The 18,185-nt window shown below is 35.6% G+C and overlaps 3 protein-coding genes across 3 annotated transcripts; 2 read left to right on the top strand and 1 right to left on the bottom strand.

Annotated features, from left to right (window-relative positions):
- Positions 1-3,522: 3,522 nt before the first annotated feature.
- Positions 3,523-13,854, bottom strand: LOC6043770. The gene is made up of 3 exons (XM_038263706.1): positions 13,457-13,854; positions 3,748-3,917; positions 3,523-3,676 (listed from the first exon to the last, which is right to left on the bottom strand). Exons 1-3 carry the CDS (start codon positions 13,600-13,602, stop codon positions 3,609-3,611), a joined length of 384 nt encoding a protein of 127 aa, XP_038119634.1. The 5' UTR covers positions 13,603-13,854; the 3' UTR covers positions 3,523-3,608.
- Positions 13,855-14,165: 311 nt separating this feature from the next.
- Positions 14,166-17,331, top strand: LOC6043772 (endocuticle structural glycoprotein ABD-5). Its single transcript, XM_038260794.1, has 4 exons — positions 14,166-14,184; positions 14,242-14,308; positions 17,033-17,203; positions 17,256-17,331. The coding sequence occupies exons 1-4, from the start codon at positions 14,166-14,168 to the stop codon at positions 17,329-17,331; spliced, it is 333 nt and encodes a 110-aa protein (XP_038116722.1).
- Positions 17,332-17,639: 308 nt separating this feature from the next.
- On the top strand, positions 17,640-18,179 carry LOC6043774 (endocuticle structural glycoprotein ABD-5). The gene is made up of 3 exons (XM_001861344.2): positions 17,640-17,791; positions 17,848-18,020; positions 18,089-18,179. The coding sequence occupies exons 1-3, from the start codon at positions 17,640-17,642 to the stop codon at positions 18,160-18,162; spliced, it is 399 nt and encodes a 132-aa protein (XP_001861379.2). The 3' UTR covers positions 18,163-18,179.
- Positions 18,180-18,185: the final 6 nt, after the last annotated feature.

An 18,185-nucleotide genomic window follows, 5' to 3' on the forward strand; every position in this document is an offset into this window, starting at 1 on the left:
ATGAAACCATATTCTTGATTGTTAATATTTTTTAAGTTTTTAACTCATTCTTGCTTGTCGTAATGGTTTTGTGAATATTGTTTTTTTTTTTCAATTTTAAGCGGTTTTTTAAAACACTACTAAAACACTAAAATATTTTATAAGTTTTAATTTTATTCATAAAAAAAAGTAGAAATATTTTAGTGATTTTTCAGTTCTTTCAAAAGTTAACAGTTCCAAATCATGAAAAAGTATTGCATATTAAATATTGTTGCAGGTCTTCTATCCTTATTCAATCTATCCTTCATGGTCTAATTAGATCCTTAGAAAAAAAATGATTTCAAAAATAAATATATAAAAAATCGATCCTATTTATTTATATTTTAAAAGATAACTCCCCTCCCCCTTCATTTTCAAAAAGTATCCAACAATCCGGGGGCAAGTTTTATTCAGAAGACCTCTGAATTTTCAAGACTATATTCTATATATTAAATTAATGAAAACCGATCTTAATACCTTTCTATAGTTGTTTTTTTTTTTAATTTTTATGCATTTAGACTCACATCAATAGCTTTTTTAGTTTAACCTTTTGTCCTTTCGACGTTTTGTCCATTCGACCTTTAGTCCACTTTCGACCTTTTGTCCATTCGACCATTTGTCCATTCGACCTTTTGGCATTCGACCTTATGGCATTCGACCTTATGGCATTCGACCTTTTGTCCATTCGGCCTTCTGTCTTTCGACCTTTTGTCATACATTCGTTAAATATATCGATTATCTTAATGTTTACTTTTTATCTACTAGAATCTGATAATGTTGATCCCTATTTTGATAGCGTTGAAAATTATCGTTGAAAAAATCTCAAGATTTCAGTACCAAAAAAAGAACCTAATAATTAAATGTACAGAAAAAAATTTAAAAAAAATTCAACCGGTAAGAATTTTCTAATACTGTATGTCCCACGCCAATATGACGGACGGTGACTTAGAAAATTTCTTCTTGGAAAGGTAGCTTAGGGTCCTTTTGAAATATCCGTGACCTTGAAAATATTTTACCTGTGGATTTTAGTTGTTTTTTCCAATTTTAAGTTTTTTTCATATATTTTGATGGAGGCGCACGATCCTTAATAAAGCTTAGTTTAAGATGAAGATTCAAGAATCACGCGCCTCCTTTTAAATGTATAGAAAATTTTTAAATTAAAATAAATCAAAAAATCCTGGGTAAAGAATTTTCTAGGTCACGTATAATTGAAAAGGACCCCGTAAGCGAACTTTCCACGAAGAATTTTTTAGACACATTGATTTGCAATAATATTCTCCTTCAGCCGTGGCGTGATGTCCATGTACGTCCAGGGTTCGAACTGACGACGTGTTGTTTGTACTTATAGCGTGGAGACGACTCCTACACTTAGAATGACGTAACGGCCAACAACAACCAAGGCCAGGACCGACGTTTTACTTCCCCATCCGATGGAAGGTTAGAGCAGATGGGAATCGAACCCATGATCATCCGCTTACGACGCGCACAGCTTAACCATTCGACCAAGCCTGCTGCTTGACTTTGACAGTCAATAACAATTTAATATTTGTTTTTTTTAGCTTTTGATAAATTTAATGTAAATTTGAGGTTAAGTAAATAAATCCAACTCTACTTACACAATTGTTTTTCTAACAATGCGTTCAAAACCGGAGATATTCTTTGTTTTTTTTAATGACGTAAAAAAACTTATAACCTAAATATTTTTTTTTGGTTTTGTGATTCGAACATATTTTTCGTGAGAAAAACATGACACTTAGAGAGTTTTTAAATAGTCCTATTTATCAATGTTTTCAAAATAATAGTTAAGTAACTTTTGAAACATTAAAAAATATTTGGAGTCGGAGTCGGAGTCGGAGCCAACCATTTGTTAAAAGCTGGAGTCGGAGTCGGAGTCGGAGTCGGCTAGAGTACGTTGGCCGGAGTTGGAGTCGGAGTCGGAGTCGGCTGGAGCTGAAAGCCGGAGCCGGAGTCGGAGTCGGAGTCGACTAATCTCAGAATGCCAGAGTCGGAGCTGGAGTCGGAGTCGTTTGAAATATGACCCGACTCCGCAGCCCTGGATTTTGGACCCTATTTTGATAAATATTCAAAGATCTGGATACAAAAATTGCATTATTTAAAAAAAATGCATATTATGGAGATATGTAGTACTGCAACATATTTGGTGTTCGTGGTTCGTCGGTGAGGTCTTTTGATAGCCCAACCTGTGATATATGAATTAATGTTTTAGACCCTATTTTAATTTAGCCCACTAGTGAGTCACTACAACCTAACCCTGCCTTTAGTTTTGATCTTTCAAAAGCATTGGAAAGAAGAACTCTTTAAATTTTAGAAAATTAATGGATTGGAAGTTGCAACAGATGCACAAAAAAGTGTCCACGTGGTTTATGGATGGTCCCAATTAACTGATCTTTGGCGTTAAGAAGAGTCTTTATATTGCCCAACCTGTGATTTATTTATGATAGGTTGAAACAGCGTACTGTTCAATAATATTTTTTGAAAATTACCTTTAAAATTGCAATTCACAAATTGGCATATTTTCATGATAACGAGATCATATCATTTCTTGAAAAAAAAAAAAAAACACGTAAAGTTTATGTTTCAAGGAATTCAAAGTTTTTTCGTAATTTAATGGGACTGTTATTTTAAATAAATTAACCTGATTTTTACAGCATGTTTTTGAAATGTATTTTTTCTGTTTTAATTTTTTATGTTGCTTAACTTTGAATTTAAAACACATTCTGATTTAAACGGTATATAAACATGTTAAAAAGTCAGACTGGTTTATTCTCCATGAGAAACGTTTTTTTATGGACCACCCAACCAGATAGGGACGGTCCTTTCGCGGTTTTCCCAATTGTGCTCAAATTACCTGCTCTCGATGTCCACCGCTGCCAAGCATTGTCCAGAATCAACAACAGTTGTAACTGGACTCGACAAAAAAAAAACAAACAGGTATTCTCCCTAGGCTCTGAATGACCAGATTATTGTCCATCTAAATCACGGTACGAAAAGCAGAATCAATCCCCCTCTGCCCATGAACAACCCAAGTGGAACCGGTTCGGACCTCCGGACTGGTCAGTTTGTTTTTTTTTTTGGGTAAATGTTGCTCGTTTGGTCTTGTTACAGATTTGATCTTGGTCATCAGCGAGGAAGCTCCGAAGGGACCAGCATCCCGGAATGTTTTTTTTTTCTGCTGCACTCGTGTCGGGATGAAAAGGTCAATTAACCTCTCTGGTTAACAATATCAAACACACGTGATGAGAGCGGGCAATTACCGTGTGCAGCATCCTGTTGAGGTCTTGAGGGGTCAGTTCATGAGATGTTGAACCTGACACCTAAAACCAACTTTGGTGGTCATCCACCAGCAAGGGGAGTGTGAGTTGTGGTCCAGTTTCGATCTTAGGGACGCTGGATGGAGGGCATTGGAGGGGTTCGTCGCCTGTGTTTTTTTTAGAGTTTATTGTGTGGTTGTTTACGGTTCAGTGAAGAGGGCAGCGCTTTTGAGGTGTAATAAATTAAATTATCTCTTTATTATGGGTTTAACCTAAATCTGCAGTCTCATCACTTGAAGGGGTGGCCAAAAGCGGAGTCTAGCCTATCAAGGATCCCAGCACTTTGGGATCAATGTTGTCCTCGATGAAACCGGTCATGTTCGATACTGCAAGGGGATAAAGGGAAAGAATGTTAGTAATTGATTACTTTTTTATGCTTGAAAAATGACATTCTTACCGGAAGCTTGAGCCCGGTAGCCATTTTCATCCGCGATGTAGGTGGTTTTGTGGCGTAGCTTATCGATACCGATGAACGAGTATTCACCCTCCTGAACTACGATCTTGGCACCGTCCACTATTTTGGTGTAGGTCGTTTGGCGGACAAACGTTCCATCGGAAAGATAGTGGCTGTTGATAAAAAAATAAATTTGAAAAATAGTTTGATTGGTTTAGAGACACCAGAGTTGATAGGCAAGTCTAACATTTTATTGCTTTTAGAAAGCACTGAAATCACTCAGTTATCTGAATAACACTGCAGCTCGTTCTTGACGTCACGTTTATTTTGGCAAACTGAAAGGCTTGGCTTAACCGGTTTGGCACCCAACTGTCCAAATTGAAGAAAAGCTGTTATTTTGATATCACGTGCATCATCGTGACCTACGTCAGTTTGTTTTGCTGCGACAATTACTTAAGAACATCACGTGAAGATCATCAATCATTGTCGTCAGTAGCTAGAGGACTAGGATTTCCCTAACAAAACACCATCACGATGTGTGGGTCAAGCGCCGTAGTTTGACGCAAGGAGTTCAACACCTTCGGAAGATCCCACCCGAGTCGAACATCGCACCCTAACGAACCGGCTTAATCGAGCAGATCTATTTAGCATAATGGCTCGTGGATTTTCCAAGCTTCTTCAGATGGGGCTGGCTTCCGAGCAAAAAGCCGGTTCTCGACTCCGAGGTTAAAAGTGTGACCCGGGAACCGGCAGCAGCTCACTCCTTTACGGTCCTTGGCCCAGAGAGGAGTTCTCGGTGAAGATGCGGCTTGGTTTGATTTTGCTTTGCTGCACAATTCTTGCACTATCTAGTTTTGGATTACCGTTGGAGACGTCGAATGGAGCTGAAGTGAAGATTAAAAAGTTAATCAATCGGAATAAGGGAGATCGTTATTTGCTACTGTAATGTCAAATCCCAGCTGAGGTGCGAGTGAAATTAAAATTGACGATCGCTTACTTCAAGGTACTCCCTCAGTGACGATCAGTTTCGGTACGAGCGTGGTTATTTCAAAAAGACGTCGGATAGTGACGAGATGGTTTGGACGGTGCATGGACGGTATCGGTTCCGTTCACCGGAGGGGGAGCTGTTCAGTTACAAGTACTCGGCCGGCGAGGATGGATTCAACCAACAGGTTGTGAGCAACAGGGAAGATCCGCTGGACGTGGTGAATCGGATCGATCCGAAGGCGCTGGCATCGTTGGTGGGGTGAATAAGTCTGACGATTGTTATATCATGGAGTGGCTTCGTTTATACTTCTAAGGATGTTGGTGATAAGTAAAAAGCATAATCAATTGGACAAGTCCAAAAAATAAAAAAATGCCGAGTATGTTAAGTATATATATAAAAATAATACAGGGAAGTATACTACTAATCCAAAGTCTTCGTGATAGTTTGCATATAAAACAGTTAAAAATATATTAAAAATACATTATTGTTATAAATAATGACTTTTCAGGAATGCTGATACACTGCATTGAGCATAGATGACAATCCCCTTTTGAATTTTTTGAGAAATATGAAATCTAGTTATTATGTGAAAATAGGGTACTAAAGCCATATGTCAATTTTAATGTACAACGTTAAAAAAACATGATCAAAAACCATTTCTGATAATTTTTTTTCATTTTAATGCAAAAAAAAATTATTGACAAGACAACATTTTTTCGATGGGAGCGAGTTGTGGCGCTTTAACCACGGCAAATAATGTCCAGGGCATTTGGGGAAATACAATGTCCCATCCACGAGGGTCCCGGAGCACCAAAACTCCTTAGCATGGTGGCTTCCAACGATTTATTGCCTAAACAAATAGGAACGTGAGCGGGGGATTCCCACGTTTCTTCCTCACCTGTAGATTCAGAACTGTATTGCTGTTTGAACATTCATGTTCAAACACAATCCAATTCAACGAATCATCTTTGCGGTAAACTTTACGCAGTTGGCCTGGCCACTTTAACGTTTTTTGATGTTTCAAGGCAATTTATTGCATTGGGGCACTGCAAATGTTAATAATGACAAGAGGATGCTAGGCGTTAATCAACTTAAGGCATTTTCCAGGATGCCCTCGAAAGACTGGCTGCGCTAGGGTTAGATTAGATTAGATTAGATTAGATAAGACAACATTTTTTCGATGGATCAACTATGGTCCCCTTGGAACGAGCTGTCAAGTAGATCCTTTTGTGTCAAGAAGGGCCGTGAAGTTAATTTTTAAAAAATGAATTAAAAATCGATTTTAAATCCTTTGCGGTCGTTCAAAGAGGCATTGTACTCAGAAAAAATAAGCTTTATGGTTGTGAACAATAATATCACAAATTTAGGCTTAATTTTAGGACCCAATTGTGTCGAGCGCTGATAGTCAAAAGTTGATCAATTCGACAGGACGATTGCCGTTGTTGGAAAAAACAACGCACCGGTCTTGGTGGTCTCTATTACAAGAATCTTTCTCCCTTCAAAGATTAGAATGTTGAGAACTCTAAAAAAAAATTTTTACTTCTTGAACATTGATATTTGAACTACCGCTCACCGGTAAATAAGAAACCTAACCTAACAACCTCTTACATTGTAGGGTAGAGTAGTCATCAATGAGACACAGGGAACAGTGATAAAATGGCTCTCACAAGACGTAGTTTCAACCAATCAGGCTCATATTTGGGGGAAAGGTGTGTCTACTGGATACACGTCTGCCATTATAGTGGCTTTGGTTATGGACGCTCCCTTGAAAAGTTATTCATAAATGTTTGATTCTGGGGTGTAAAAGTAAATTATGGCAAAAATTACTTTTTCGCTCGTAGGCTGCCATTAACACCAAAACTAATATTTCTTAAAATTTCTTTCGACGTTCCATATGGATTGAGTTGGGCTACAATGTCCTTTCATTAGGTTTGGCCAAAATTTAGAATATACCCAGTATCCAGGACTGTCTCATTGTTCCCCACTCATTTCAGCTCATGGGTAACAATGAGGCACTTTGATTTTTCTTCATTAAACTTTTCAATATCTATGGAAATCTTTCAAAACATGAATTAAAAGTGTTTTTGGCATATTTATAGAGTTTTAACTTCATTTAACCAAAAATACAAAGTTATTTGGTATAAATATACGAATTTTACAAAATTTAAATACTTTTTAGCATAACTTTTGTTAATTAAAGTTTCATGTTGGCAAAATTGCTCTAAAATGTTCAAGGCAAGTTACCTGCAATGGAACAATACAAAACATGATGTTTTACAAGAAAAAAATTGATTTTCGTATTGTGTCTCATTGTTCCCCAGCTGTCTCATTGTTCCTGCCAAGTGCGTCTACAATGAGACAGTTGAATAACTCTGGCTGTAGATGTCGGATCGATCTCATATTTTGGTCAATGTTAGAACACATTAAAAGAATGAAAATGCAATAAAAAGCTCATTAAAACATGCTGATGAAAAAAATAGAAAAATCTTTGAAAGTTGAAAACCAAAAGTGTCTCATTGATGACTACCCTACCCTACATACATTGAGTGTAAGAAATTTAAGGATTTCCCCAAACGTCACAACGAATTTGGCTCGCTTGAAGGCTCGACCAAACTGGTTTCTGCGTCCAACTGTCCGAACTATGCTTTGATATCAACCGCATCGCGTTGTCCTTCGCGTCAGTTGACGGTATGTTTTATTATGGCAATTACACTACAACAGCACGTGAGGATCATCAATCACCGTTGGCGTCAGTCAGCTGAAGAAGTTCTTCCCTAGCATGATCGAACATCGCCCCCTAACGAACCAGCTTAATCACGAAAACTGAGAGAAACTTCTGCACATGAGAATGTCTCTGGCATCCGAACAACAACCAAGTTCTCGACTTTAAAACTCTCTCGGTAATCGGCATCAGTTTACTTCTTTACGGACCTTGGCCCAGCGAGGAGTTCTTCGTGAAGATGCGACTTGGTATGCTCCTCGCTTGCTGCATAACCCTGGCAGCATCATCTTTGGGGCTGCCACACGGAGAAAAAACCGTTCCGAAAATCATGAACAATGTACCACGAAATCGGGAACAATGTGATATTCCACGGTACGAAAACGTACCATGAACACTTTCCATGAACAAAACGCAAATCGTGAACGTTTGTTCATGATGCTAAGCTTCTCTAATCCCCTAATTTTTAAGCTTAAAGCTTTTAAGCGTTTTGAAACGGTAACAGCGCCATCTGATTATCGTTCACACCACTGCCGCTGAAAGCTTTCGCCCTGACATCTAGCGGTGGGTAATGCAAACTTCATGCTTCCTGAATATTGTTTCTATGAGAACTTTTGTTTTATTTAAAAACAACTACAACACAAAATTTGACTTTATTCACAATATTAAATGTAATTACAATGTACAATCTTTTACAATAACATTCACTTCAATTTGCTTGCACCAATTCCACTTAAATCTGCTCTCCCTCGAAGAAGATTCTGCCAGATACCACGGTCCCACTGAGCTTGAAACGGACAAATTCCACTTTCGGCCGGTCACCGCCGTGTCCCCGGGGAAAACAAAAACAACGCCCACCTTTAGAATCTGTGAAGGCAGACCACAGCCTGCAACTCCGGAAGTTTCAGACGCTCCTGCGAGATCGACGCATCGAGTATCGGTCGATTAGAAACTATTTTTTGTTCTGCAAAGAATATTCTTCATGAGCATAAAATAATTTAAAAAAAGACAATTACTTACCAAACACACGCAGATCTTGACCAACGGAATATAGACCGGGACCAGGACAGTGGCCAATGTTTAAAAAACGGTCCATTTCAGCTGGAAACTCGGGCACTTTGACAAGAAATCGCGTTTCAACGTGTTTTGATGACAGGCGATGGCGGACGACTGAGCTTTTTTGGGGACGTGCAGAGAAAACGTGACGTGAAAACGGGATACCATTCAGATATTCCGCAACGATAATAAATAAATTAAATCAAAATTTTTGATTTGTTTTATGGAATGTTTTTTTTATATTTAAATACGCATACAAAAAACAACCAAACCATTTGATCACATTTAATTAAACACAGTAAATCCTCATTGGTTTCAGACTTTTTTTCATGTTTGACATTTTGGTTTGTCAAGTTCAAACCTTTATTTTCGTGGCGCGTTGGTAACACTGACACTCTACACGGACTAATGTCATATATTGGGAGATGTGTGTGTGTGTGTGTTTGTTTGTCTAAAATTTAAAATTTAAAATTTTAAAATTTTAAAATTCTAAAATTCTAAAATTCTAAAATTTTAAAATTCTAAAATTCTAAAATTCTAAAATTCTATTCTAAAATTCTAAAATTCTAAAATTCTAAAATTCTAAAATTCTAAAATTCTAAAATTCTAAAATTCTAAAATTCTAAAATTCTAAAATTCTAAAATTCTAAAATTCTAAAATTCTAAAATTTAAAATTTAAAATTCTAAAATTCTAAAATTCTAAAATTCTAAAATTTAAAATTCTAAAATTCTAAAATTCAAAATTCTAAAATTCTAAAATTCTAAAATTCTAAAATTCTAAAATTCTAAAATTTAAAATTCTAAAATTCTAAAATTCTAAAATTCTAAAATTCTAAAATTCTAAAATTCTAAAATTCTAAAATTTAAAATTTAAAATTCTAAAATTCTAAAATTTAAAATTTAAAATTCTATAATTTAAAATTTAAAATTCTAAAATTCTAAAATTCTATAATTCTAAAATTCTAAAATTCTAAAATTCTAAAATTCTAAAATTCTAAAATTCTAAAATTCTAAATTCTAAAATTCTAAAATTCTAAAATTCTAAAATTCTAAAATTCTAAAATTTAAAGTTCTAAAGTTCTAAAATTCTAAAATTCTAAAATTCTAAAATTCTAAAATTCTAAAATTCTAAATTTCTAAAATTTAAAATTTAAAATTTAAAATTTAAAATTCTAAAATTCTAAAATTCTAAAATTTAAAATTCTCAAATTCTAAAATTTAAAATTCTAAAATTTAAAATTCTAAAATTCTAAAATTCTAAAATTTAAAATTTAAAATTCTAAAATTTAAAATTTAAAATTTAAAATTCTAAAATTCTAAATTCTAAAATTCTAAAATTCTAAAATTTAAAATTCTAAAATTTAAAATTCTAAAATTTAAAATTTAAAATTCTAAAATTCTAAAATTCTAAAATTCTAAAATTCTAAAATTCTAAAATTTAAAATTCTAAAATTTAAAATTTAAAATTCTAAAATTCTAAAATTCTAAAATTCTAAAATTTAAAATTTAAAATTCTAAAATTCTAAAATTTAAAATTTAAAATTCTAAAATTCTAAAATTCTAAAATTCTAAAATTTAAAATTCTAAAATTTAAAATTCTAAAATTTAAAATTCTAAAATTCTAAAATTTAAAATTTAAAATTTAAAATTTAAAATTTAAAATTTAAAATTTAAAATTTAAAATTTAAAATTTAAAATTTAAAATTTAAAATTTAAAATTCTAAAATTCTAAAATTCTAAAATTCTAAAATTCTAAAATTTAAAATTCTAAAATTTAAAATTCTAAAATTCTAAAATTTAAAATTCTAAAATTCTAAAATTCTAAAATTCTAAAATTTAAAATTTTAAAATTCTAAAATTCTAAAATTCTAAAATTTAAAATTCTAAAATTCTAAAATTCTAAAATTTAAAATTCTAAAATTCTAAAATTCTAAAATTCTAAAATTTAAAATTTAAAATTTAAAATTTAAAATTCTAAAATTCTAAAATTTAAAATTCTAAAATTTAAAATTCTAAAATTCTAAAATTCTAAAATTTAAAATTCTAAAATTTAAAATTTAAAATTCTAAAATTTAAAATTCTAAAATTTAAAATTCTAAAATTCTAAAATTCTAAAATTCTAAAATTCTAAAATTCTAAAATTTAAAATTTAAAATTCTAAAATTCTAAAATTTAAAATTCTAAAATTCTAAAATTCTAAAATTTAAAATTCTAAATTCTAAAATTTAAAATTTAAAATTTAAAATTTAAAATTCTAAAATTTAAAATTTAAAATTTAAAATTCTAAAATTCTAAAATTCTAAAATTTAAAATTCTAAAATTTAAAATTCTAAAATTCTAAAATTCTAAAATTTAAAATTTAAAATTCTAAAATTCTAAAATTCTAAAATTCTAAAATTCTAAAATTTAAAATTCTAAAATTTAAAATTCTAAAATTCTAAAATTTAAAATTTAAAATTTAAAATTCTAAAATTCTAAAATTCTAAAATTCTAAAATTCTAAAATTCTAAAATTCTAAAATTCTAAAATTCTAAAATTCTAAAATTCTAAAATTCTAAAATTCTCAAATTCTCAAATTCTCAAATTCTCAAATTCTAAAATTCTAAAATTCTTAAATTCTAAAATGGGACCATCCATAAACCACGTGGACACTTTTTTGGGAATCTGTTACCCCATCCCCCCTCGTGGACTTTTTTGTATGGATCGTGGACAATCGCCATATCCCCCCTTCCCTAAAGTGTCCACGTGGTTCATGGATGGTCCCAATTCAAAAATTCTAAAATTCTAAAATTTAAAAAAAAAAATGTAGAATTTTAAAATTCTAAATTTTATATTTAAAATTCTAAAATTTTAAAATTTTAAAATTCTTAGTTTTTATCCTACTGCTAACTAAATTCCATTTTCATTTGTTTGAACTTATGAACATATGAATGACAATAGCTTATAGGATTTTTTCAAAAAAAAAAAAAATCTAGAAATTTCTAGCAAATTTAATCATGGCAATTTCTAAGTAATGTGAAATTATGAAAATAATATGAAGACACCCACATATTACAAAATTAGCTTAATCTAAACAGACTAATTATATAAAAACAGAAATCAGAATGTTTGGTTATGGCTTTATGTGGATTGATCTTCAAAAACATGTTAGAACACGTCAAAATTCGTTCCACTCCAAACACGAACAAAAGACTGCGTCGAATTCGTGTAAGTGCATGAGATGTTAGAAAGCTCCCTAGACCAGAACAGGTCAAAAGTAGATGGCGTCACGAAACCATGTTTTGTTGGCAAGCAGCACGAAACAGGAAAGCTTTTTCAGACATAAGATTCAGTTCGCGATTTCGTGAACAATGTGCACGATATCATGTTTTTTTCTCCTTGATATCATGAACAAGTTCACGATTTCATGAACAGCGAAAGTACGCGATTACATGCACATTTGTTCATGAATTTCAGAACGGTTTTTTCTCCGTGCACTGGAGAAAACGAGCGACGATGAAGTGACGGTGACCAAACTGATCAATCGGAACAACGGGGATCGATACTTGTTGTTGTAAAATCAACCATCAACTGAGATCAACTGAAAAACAAAATTAACTCCTCTTTACTTCCAGATACCTGCTCAGCGATGATCAATTTCGTTACGAGCGTGGATACTTCAAGAAGAAGTCGGATAGTGACGAGATGATTTGGACGGTTATTGGACGATATCGGTATAGGTCGCCCGAAGGCGAGTTTTACAGTTACAAGTACTCGGCTGGCGAGAACGGATTCAAGCAACAAGTTGTGAATACCAGTGACGATCCGTTGGATGTGGTGAATCGGATTGATCCGAAGGCGTTGGCGTCGTTGGTTGGATGAGAAAGTTTATAAATGGTGGGGCCATGTGGATGAAAACTAAATTTCTTTCGAATTAAATAAAACAAAATAATTTGATTGATTGATTTGTGTGATTACTTGTTGATAATTGGCTGGATGTGGATAAAAATATGCATAAACTATTTTATATGATTGAAATGAGGAAAAATATACAAAATAATGCTCACGTGGAAAGTTTGATATTTAACACGTCTGCTGTTAAAAATATTGATATTATGACGAAAATAAAAAAAAAATTAAAAAAATGATAAAAATTCAACAAAGACCCAAGTTAAAAAAAAAACATTATTTTGAACTATTAACCAAAATCCAAAATCCAAAAACAAAAAAACCAAACAAGAACAAGACCAAGACCAAGACCAAGACCAAGACCAAGACCAAGACCAAGACCAAGACCAAGACCAAGACCAAGACCAAGACCAAGACCAAGACCAAGACCAAGACCAAGACCAAGACCAAGACCAAGACCAAGACCAAGACCAAGACCAAGACCAAGACCAAGACCAAGACCAAGACCAAGACCAAGACCAAGACCAAGACCAAGACCAAGACCAAGACCAAGACCAAGACCAAGACCAAGACCAAGACCAAGACCAAGACCAAGACCAAGACCAAGACCAAGACCAAGACCAAGACCAAGACCAAGACCAAGACCAAGACCAAGACCAAGACCAAGACCAAGACCAAGACCAAGACCAAGACCAAGACCAAGACCAAGACCAAGACCAAGACCAAGACCAAGACCAAGACCAAGACCAAGACCAAGACCAAGACCAAGACCAAGACCAAGACCAAGACCAAGACCAAGACCAAGACCAAGACCAAGACCAAGACCAAGACCAAGACCAAGACCAAGACCAAGACCAAGACCAAGACCAAGACCAAGACCAAGACCAAGACCAAGACCAAGACCAAGACCAAGACCAAGACCAAGACCAAGACCAAGACCAAGACCAAGACCAAGACCAAGACCAAGACAGATAAAATGCACATATTGTTGCACGATTGTTGCTCTAAACGTCAGTTTCGCAAAAAAGACAGGCAAGGATTAAAACCATAAAATACTCACGCATAAACCGTTCCGTTGCCCCTCTTCTCGTCCAGTACGGACTCGATTTCGACTGCCACTTTTTGGGGGTTTTCCCGCACCGGTTTGGGGAAAACCTCCAAAATCCCAACCACCAGACAACAGAATCCCAAAATAGCCACTTTCATTTCACCGCGGCATCTATTACAACAACTTTTCGAAAATTTCTCAAACGAAATCACAGTGGCGCGCTCAGCAACCGTTCCGCGATCACACACGTTTGGTACTGAATAGCCCGGCGATTGTTTCCAAATTCAAGTTCGGACGTTGGCCCGCGAGAAGGAGCTGCGTGCCAAACAGGGAAGTGGCATTTGAGACTTGAAGCAGCAGCTGATCATGCGAGCCGATTTGGGGCTGCAAACTGGTTTTGAGAAATGGCACGGCTAGGAGGTGTGTGGAATTGGCTTCAAAATTAATTTGAGGAACACTTTCAGCAGAAGATAAGTGATACATTTGGATAGGTTTTGTTGCGAATTAACACCCTAAAGATCTTCATCGTGACGAACCGTTAGACCTCCCACAAGGTTACGACGATCTTTTTGTTTGTTATTAGTTGGTTAGAAGGTTAAAGTCAACCCTCTCCAAGCGATATCGAATAGGTCTAATCATGAAGATTTGAGCTAAGGGTAGATGTTTTTGACTATGCTCAACTTAGTCACCGTCGGACGTCACAGCTGAGCAGAGTGTAAACATGTCGACCATTAGTTTGGGTAGGTTAGTGATCTTGGCAGTAATTAGCGGATTGGTGGTCAGTGCTCCTCAAACAGGTCGTGATGAGCAAGTTACGGTGATTAAAGAATTCAACAACCACGGGACAGATGAGTTCAACTGGAGGTATGCAGAACCAACGTGATCATCGCGATGGAATTGAACAGTTTTTGCACCTCATTGTAGTTACGAGCTAAGTGATGGTCACCAGGTGCAGCAGAAGGCTACCGTGAAGATGTTACCGGACGGAACCAAGCTCTTGGTGGTTGATGGCTTCTACAGCTACGTTGGTCCGGATGGAGTCAAGTACAGCGTCCACTACACGGCGGACGAGAATGGATACCATCCGAAATTGATGAGTGAGTTACGAGTGGCGATTAGTTTTTTTTAGTTTCAATAATGTTTGGTTTTATTCTTAAGCTGGCGATGTTCAAATCTTCGAGGTGCACCAGGTGGGACTTGATCCGAAGGTGCTGGCGTCTTTATTGGGATGAATGTGTTGAATGAATCTACTAAATTGTAGAAAAATGTCTGATATTTTTACAATTTTAGTATGTTCTAGATAAGTTATAATTATAAAGTAATAAACCAAGTCAAACCAAAAAAAAGCAAAGCAATCCGTCAAACCGACTGTCATAGATTTGATACTCCATTATCAGCAAAATCCACATCAGGTTCTATATAACAGTTGTTTGCTAATTAACATTCCATGGATGGGGGATCGGTTGATTTTTTTGACACTAGACTAGATACACGGAAAAAATCAGTTCCCAAAATTGTGAACAAGGTGTCACTTTTTTGAAAAACGTACCATGAAATTTGAACACTTTGTTCACACTTTGTTCGTGGTTCACAATTTCATGAACTCTTGTTCACGATTTTGGGAACTTTTTTTTTCTCCGTTCAACTAGACTAACTATAGCCAGCTTCAGTTAGTGCTTAGAAGGTTTGAAGATCATAACACGGGACACGGGGGAAATTTTTTGTTCAAAAGTTGCAGGATTAGGGGAAATATACCCTTTCCAATCAAACACCTATCTTCGTCATATGGAGAGTTTGATGCTCGATTAAAGCTCCAAAAATACTATTTAGGCTTTAAACTTACCAGCAACAGCACCGCCTCGAGTAAGTACGCAAATGTATGCCACGGCGCTTTCGATACAAAACTGCCCCCGACTTTCGGCAGCATGATCTTTTGCACAATAGTTTGTCACTCACTTGAAAAATAATCCAGAAACCTGTAAATAATTAGCAAGCGCCATAAAAAAACAAAAACGTGCCAAGTCTTTTGACGTTTGACTTTTGAATACCCATTCCAATCGAAGGATGAAGAAAACCGAGAGAGAAGAGAAGGCAAATAAAGAACAAAGGGTGGCCACCAACACCACCAGCAGCGCCTTTGAAGTGAGCCAGCGATGCCAGGAAATTTTCTCTACAAATGATACTTTCAAATGCTTGTAAAAGGAATAGAATAAATTTTACTAAAAGTGAAAATAAACAGAAATGTTCAAAAAAGTTGCTCTACTCGTTGGTGTACTTGGTTTAAGAAAATTTCAAGGAATACTCCAGATTATACAGCATCATTCAAACCCGACCGGCTTAAAATGGGTATATTTACCCTAGTCTCTTAAAACATATAAATAATCTTTAAAAAATACACATTCCAGGAAATTTTTTTTAAAAACAACAACAAAAAACAATTACAAGATTCATCCAGAAGATACAGATTTTCGAATATTCCAGTATCATTTTTGTATGGAAACGTGTCCAAATTGTATGGAGCCTTGTGTGACTGAGCCATTGAAATTTAATGTTTTTTTTTTATCATAGGGAAGGCCCCTATAAAGTTTAGGCCATATAAAATGAATGAAAACAATGACAAATGACATTGTTTCGAAGTTCATGTATTTCCATGATAAAAGTTTTATCTGGTTTGTGGGACCTCAATAGGCGGCTTCGGCTGCCGATCCCGATGATGCTATGAGACGCGGGTTCGATTCCCGCCTTATCCACTGAGCTTCTATCGGATGGTGAAGTAAAACGTCGGTCCCGGTTTCTCCTGTCTCGTCAGAGGCGCTGGAGCAGAAATCCCACGTTAGAGGAAGGCCATGCCCCGGGGGGCGTAGTGCCAATAGTTTCGTTTTTCGGGACCTCAATAGAAGAATAGAAGGAACAAAAGAATAGAAAAGAACATAAAATTTTAAAATAACTTAAATATTGCTAATAATTTAATGAGTATTTCCCTAAATTTTAAGTAAGTCATATAATGCATATTTCAAACGAAGTTTTATACCGCCTATTAAACATTAAAAACAAAAAAAAACAATAGACAACAAAACACTTGAAGAATATATATTGTTATAGAGTTCTGCAGAGCTTATGACTAGTGAGTTATAAATAAATGTTGATGTGGAACTTTCATCATTATCAAAATTTTTATAATAATTCGATGTTGAAACTGTCGGAAACAGTCGTTTGGAGCGCTGAGGGTTAAGCCCTATCATTCTTCCCATCGAAGGTCACCGTGATCATATGTTGTGCTTCCGAAATTAAAACCCGTCCACTGTGGACAGGTCCAGTTAGTATACATGAAGAAAAATTTGGTTGACTAGCCGATCAGTTGTTCATGTTTAGTCGTAGTTTGTGGTTGCCACAAGATGAGTAAAACTTTGTGTAGCTTAATACTTTTATATGTTATTTTTGGAGTTGTCCACTGTGCTCCAAGTGTTGAAAACTTGCAGATCAAAGTGAAAGAGAAATCCAACAACCATGATCGAGAAGCATTCGCCTGACGGTAATCCGCAATCGCTGAAGTGGAACTCTACAACTAAACCTAGTTTATATCTACAGCTACGAACTGAGTGATGGTCGAGAGGTGCGCCAGAACGCATACTTGAACGAACTTCCGGACGGTACCCGGTTCTTGCAGGTCAACGGCGTCTACAGCTACCGCGGTCCCAACGGTGTGAAGTACTCTGTAAGTTATTACGTAGATGAAAATGGATACCATCCGACTTTGGTACGAATTGATGATTGGTGTGAAGTGTAATTCGTTTGATTTATTTTCAATTTCAGTTGGAGATGAAGATTTGTCACCAAAACCTCCTCATCTAATCGATCCGAAGGTATTGGAATCCTTGGTGAGATAATTAGTAAACAGTATTTATTCAAACTGTTCAAATTTGAGGCTGTAATAAATAAACCGAAATCCAACAAACTACTGAGTTCTGACTGGCGTATCAAGGGTTAGCCTGTCTGTGTCCACCCATGTGACGAAGTGAAGGTCGTCGCGTTCATCTCTCGTGTTTCCAAAATTAAAACCTGTTGAATTCTGCGAATCCAAACGGGTTCCCAGCAGCATTTTTTGCTGTTGTCTTAAGCAGGTAGTATCAGTTAGTCGTAGAATTGTAGTGACTCAGTTGCATTTTAGTCTCAGTCGGATTAACAGATCTACGCGATGAAGCCGGTACTGTGCAGTTTTGTTCTTGTGGCAGTTGTTTGCTGTCTGGTTCAAAGTGCTCCCACAGAAAGTAGTGTCAATGTTAAGAACTCCGATCTCAAGGTGGTGGATCAGTCTAACAACCACGACCCGGAAGAGTTCAACTGGAGGTGAGTTACACCCGGAGTTTGTTACGGCGTCAATCCATCGAATTCTTCGTTCTTAGCTACGAGCTAAGTGACGGTCGGGAAGTGCGTCAAAATGCGTTCTGGAACACCAAACCGGACGGAACGAGGTACCTGGAAGTCAACGGACTCTACAGTTACGTTGGCCCAGACGGAGTCAAGTACACGGTCAGCTACTTTGCCGACGAGACTGGCTATCATCCGACCGTGATTGGTGAGTGCTAATTGGGTTCGAAGTTGGTGATGATCCGCGAAGCTAACCAAGGCTGCTTGCTGTTTCAGTTGGTGATCAGCCGTTGTATCCCGAAGGACCGCAGGACATTGATCCGAAAGTGCTGGCATCGCTGCTCGGATGAATGAGTTGGGATCTTCTGGTCGG

The sequence above is a fragment of the Culex quinquefasciatus genome, chromosome 3 (assembly GCF_015732765.1).
Source record: "Culex quinquefasciatus strain JHB chromosome 3, VPISU_Cqui_1.0_pri_paternal, whole genome shotgun sequence".
Classification (NCBI taxonomy): domain Eukaryota; kingdom Metazoa; phylum Arthropoda; class Insecta; order Diptera; family Culicidae; genus Culex; species Culex quinquefasciatus.

Coding starts and splice junctions, on each gene's coding strand:
- LOC6043774 (XM_001861344.2), top strand. CDS start 17,640: ATGAAGCCGGTACTGTGCAGTTTTGTTCTTGTGGCAGTTGTTTGCTGT. Junction 17,792..17,847: donor CCGGAAGAGTTCAACTGGAG/GTGAGTTACACC, acceptor CTTCGTTCTTAG/CTACGAGCTAAGTGACGGTC. Junction 18,021..18,088: donor CTATCATCCGACCGTGATTG/GTGAGTGCTAAT, acceptor TTGCTGTTTCAG/TTGGTGATCAGCCGTTGTAT.
- LOC6043770 (XM_038263706.1), bottom strand. CDS start 13,602: ATGAAAGTGGCTATTTTGGGATTCTGTTGTCTGGTGGTTGGGATTTTG. Junction 3,918..13,456: donor GGCAACGGAACGGTTTATGC/GTGAGTATTTTA, acceptor TTTTATCAACAG/CCACTATCTTTCCGATGGAA. Junction 3,677..3,747: donor CTACCGGGCTCAAGCTTCCG/GTAAGAATGTCA, acceptor ATCCCCTTGCAG/TATCGAACATGACCGGTTTC.
- LOC6043772 (XM_038260794.1), top strand. Junction 14,309..17,032: donor ACAGATGAGTTCAACTGGAG/GTATGCAGAACC, acceptor TTATATCTACAG/CTACGAACTGAGTGATGGTC. Junction 17,204..17,255: donor GGATACCATCCGACTTTGGT/ACGAATTGATGA, acceptor ATTTTCAATTTC/AGTTGGAGATGAAGATTTGT.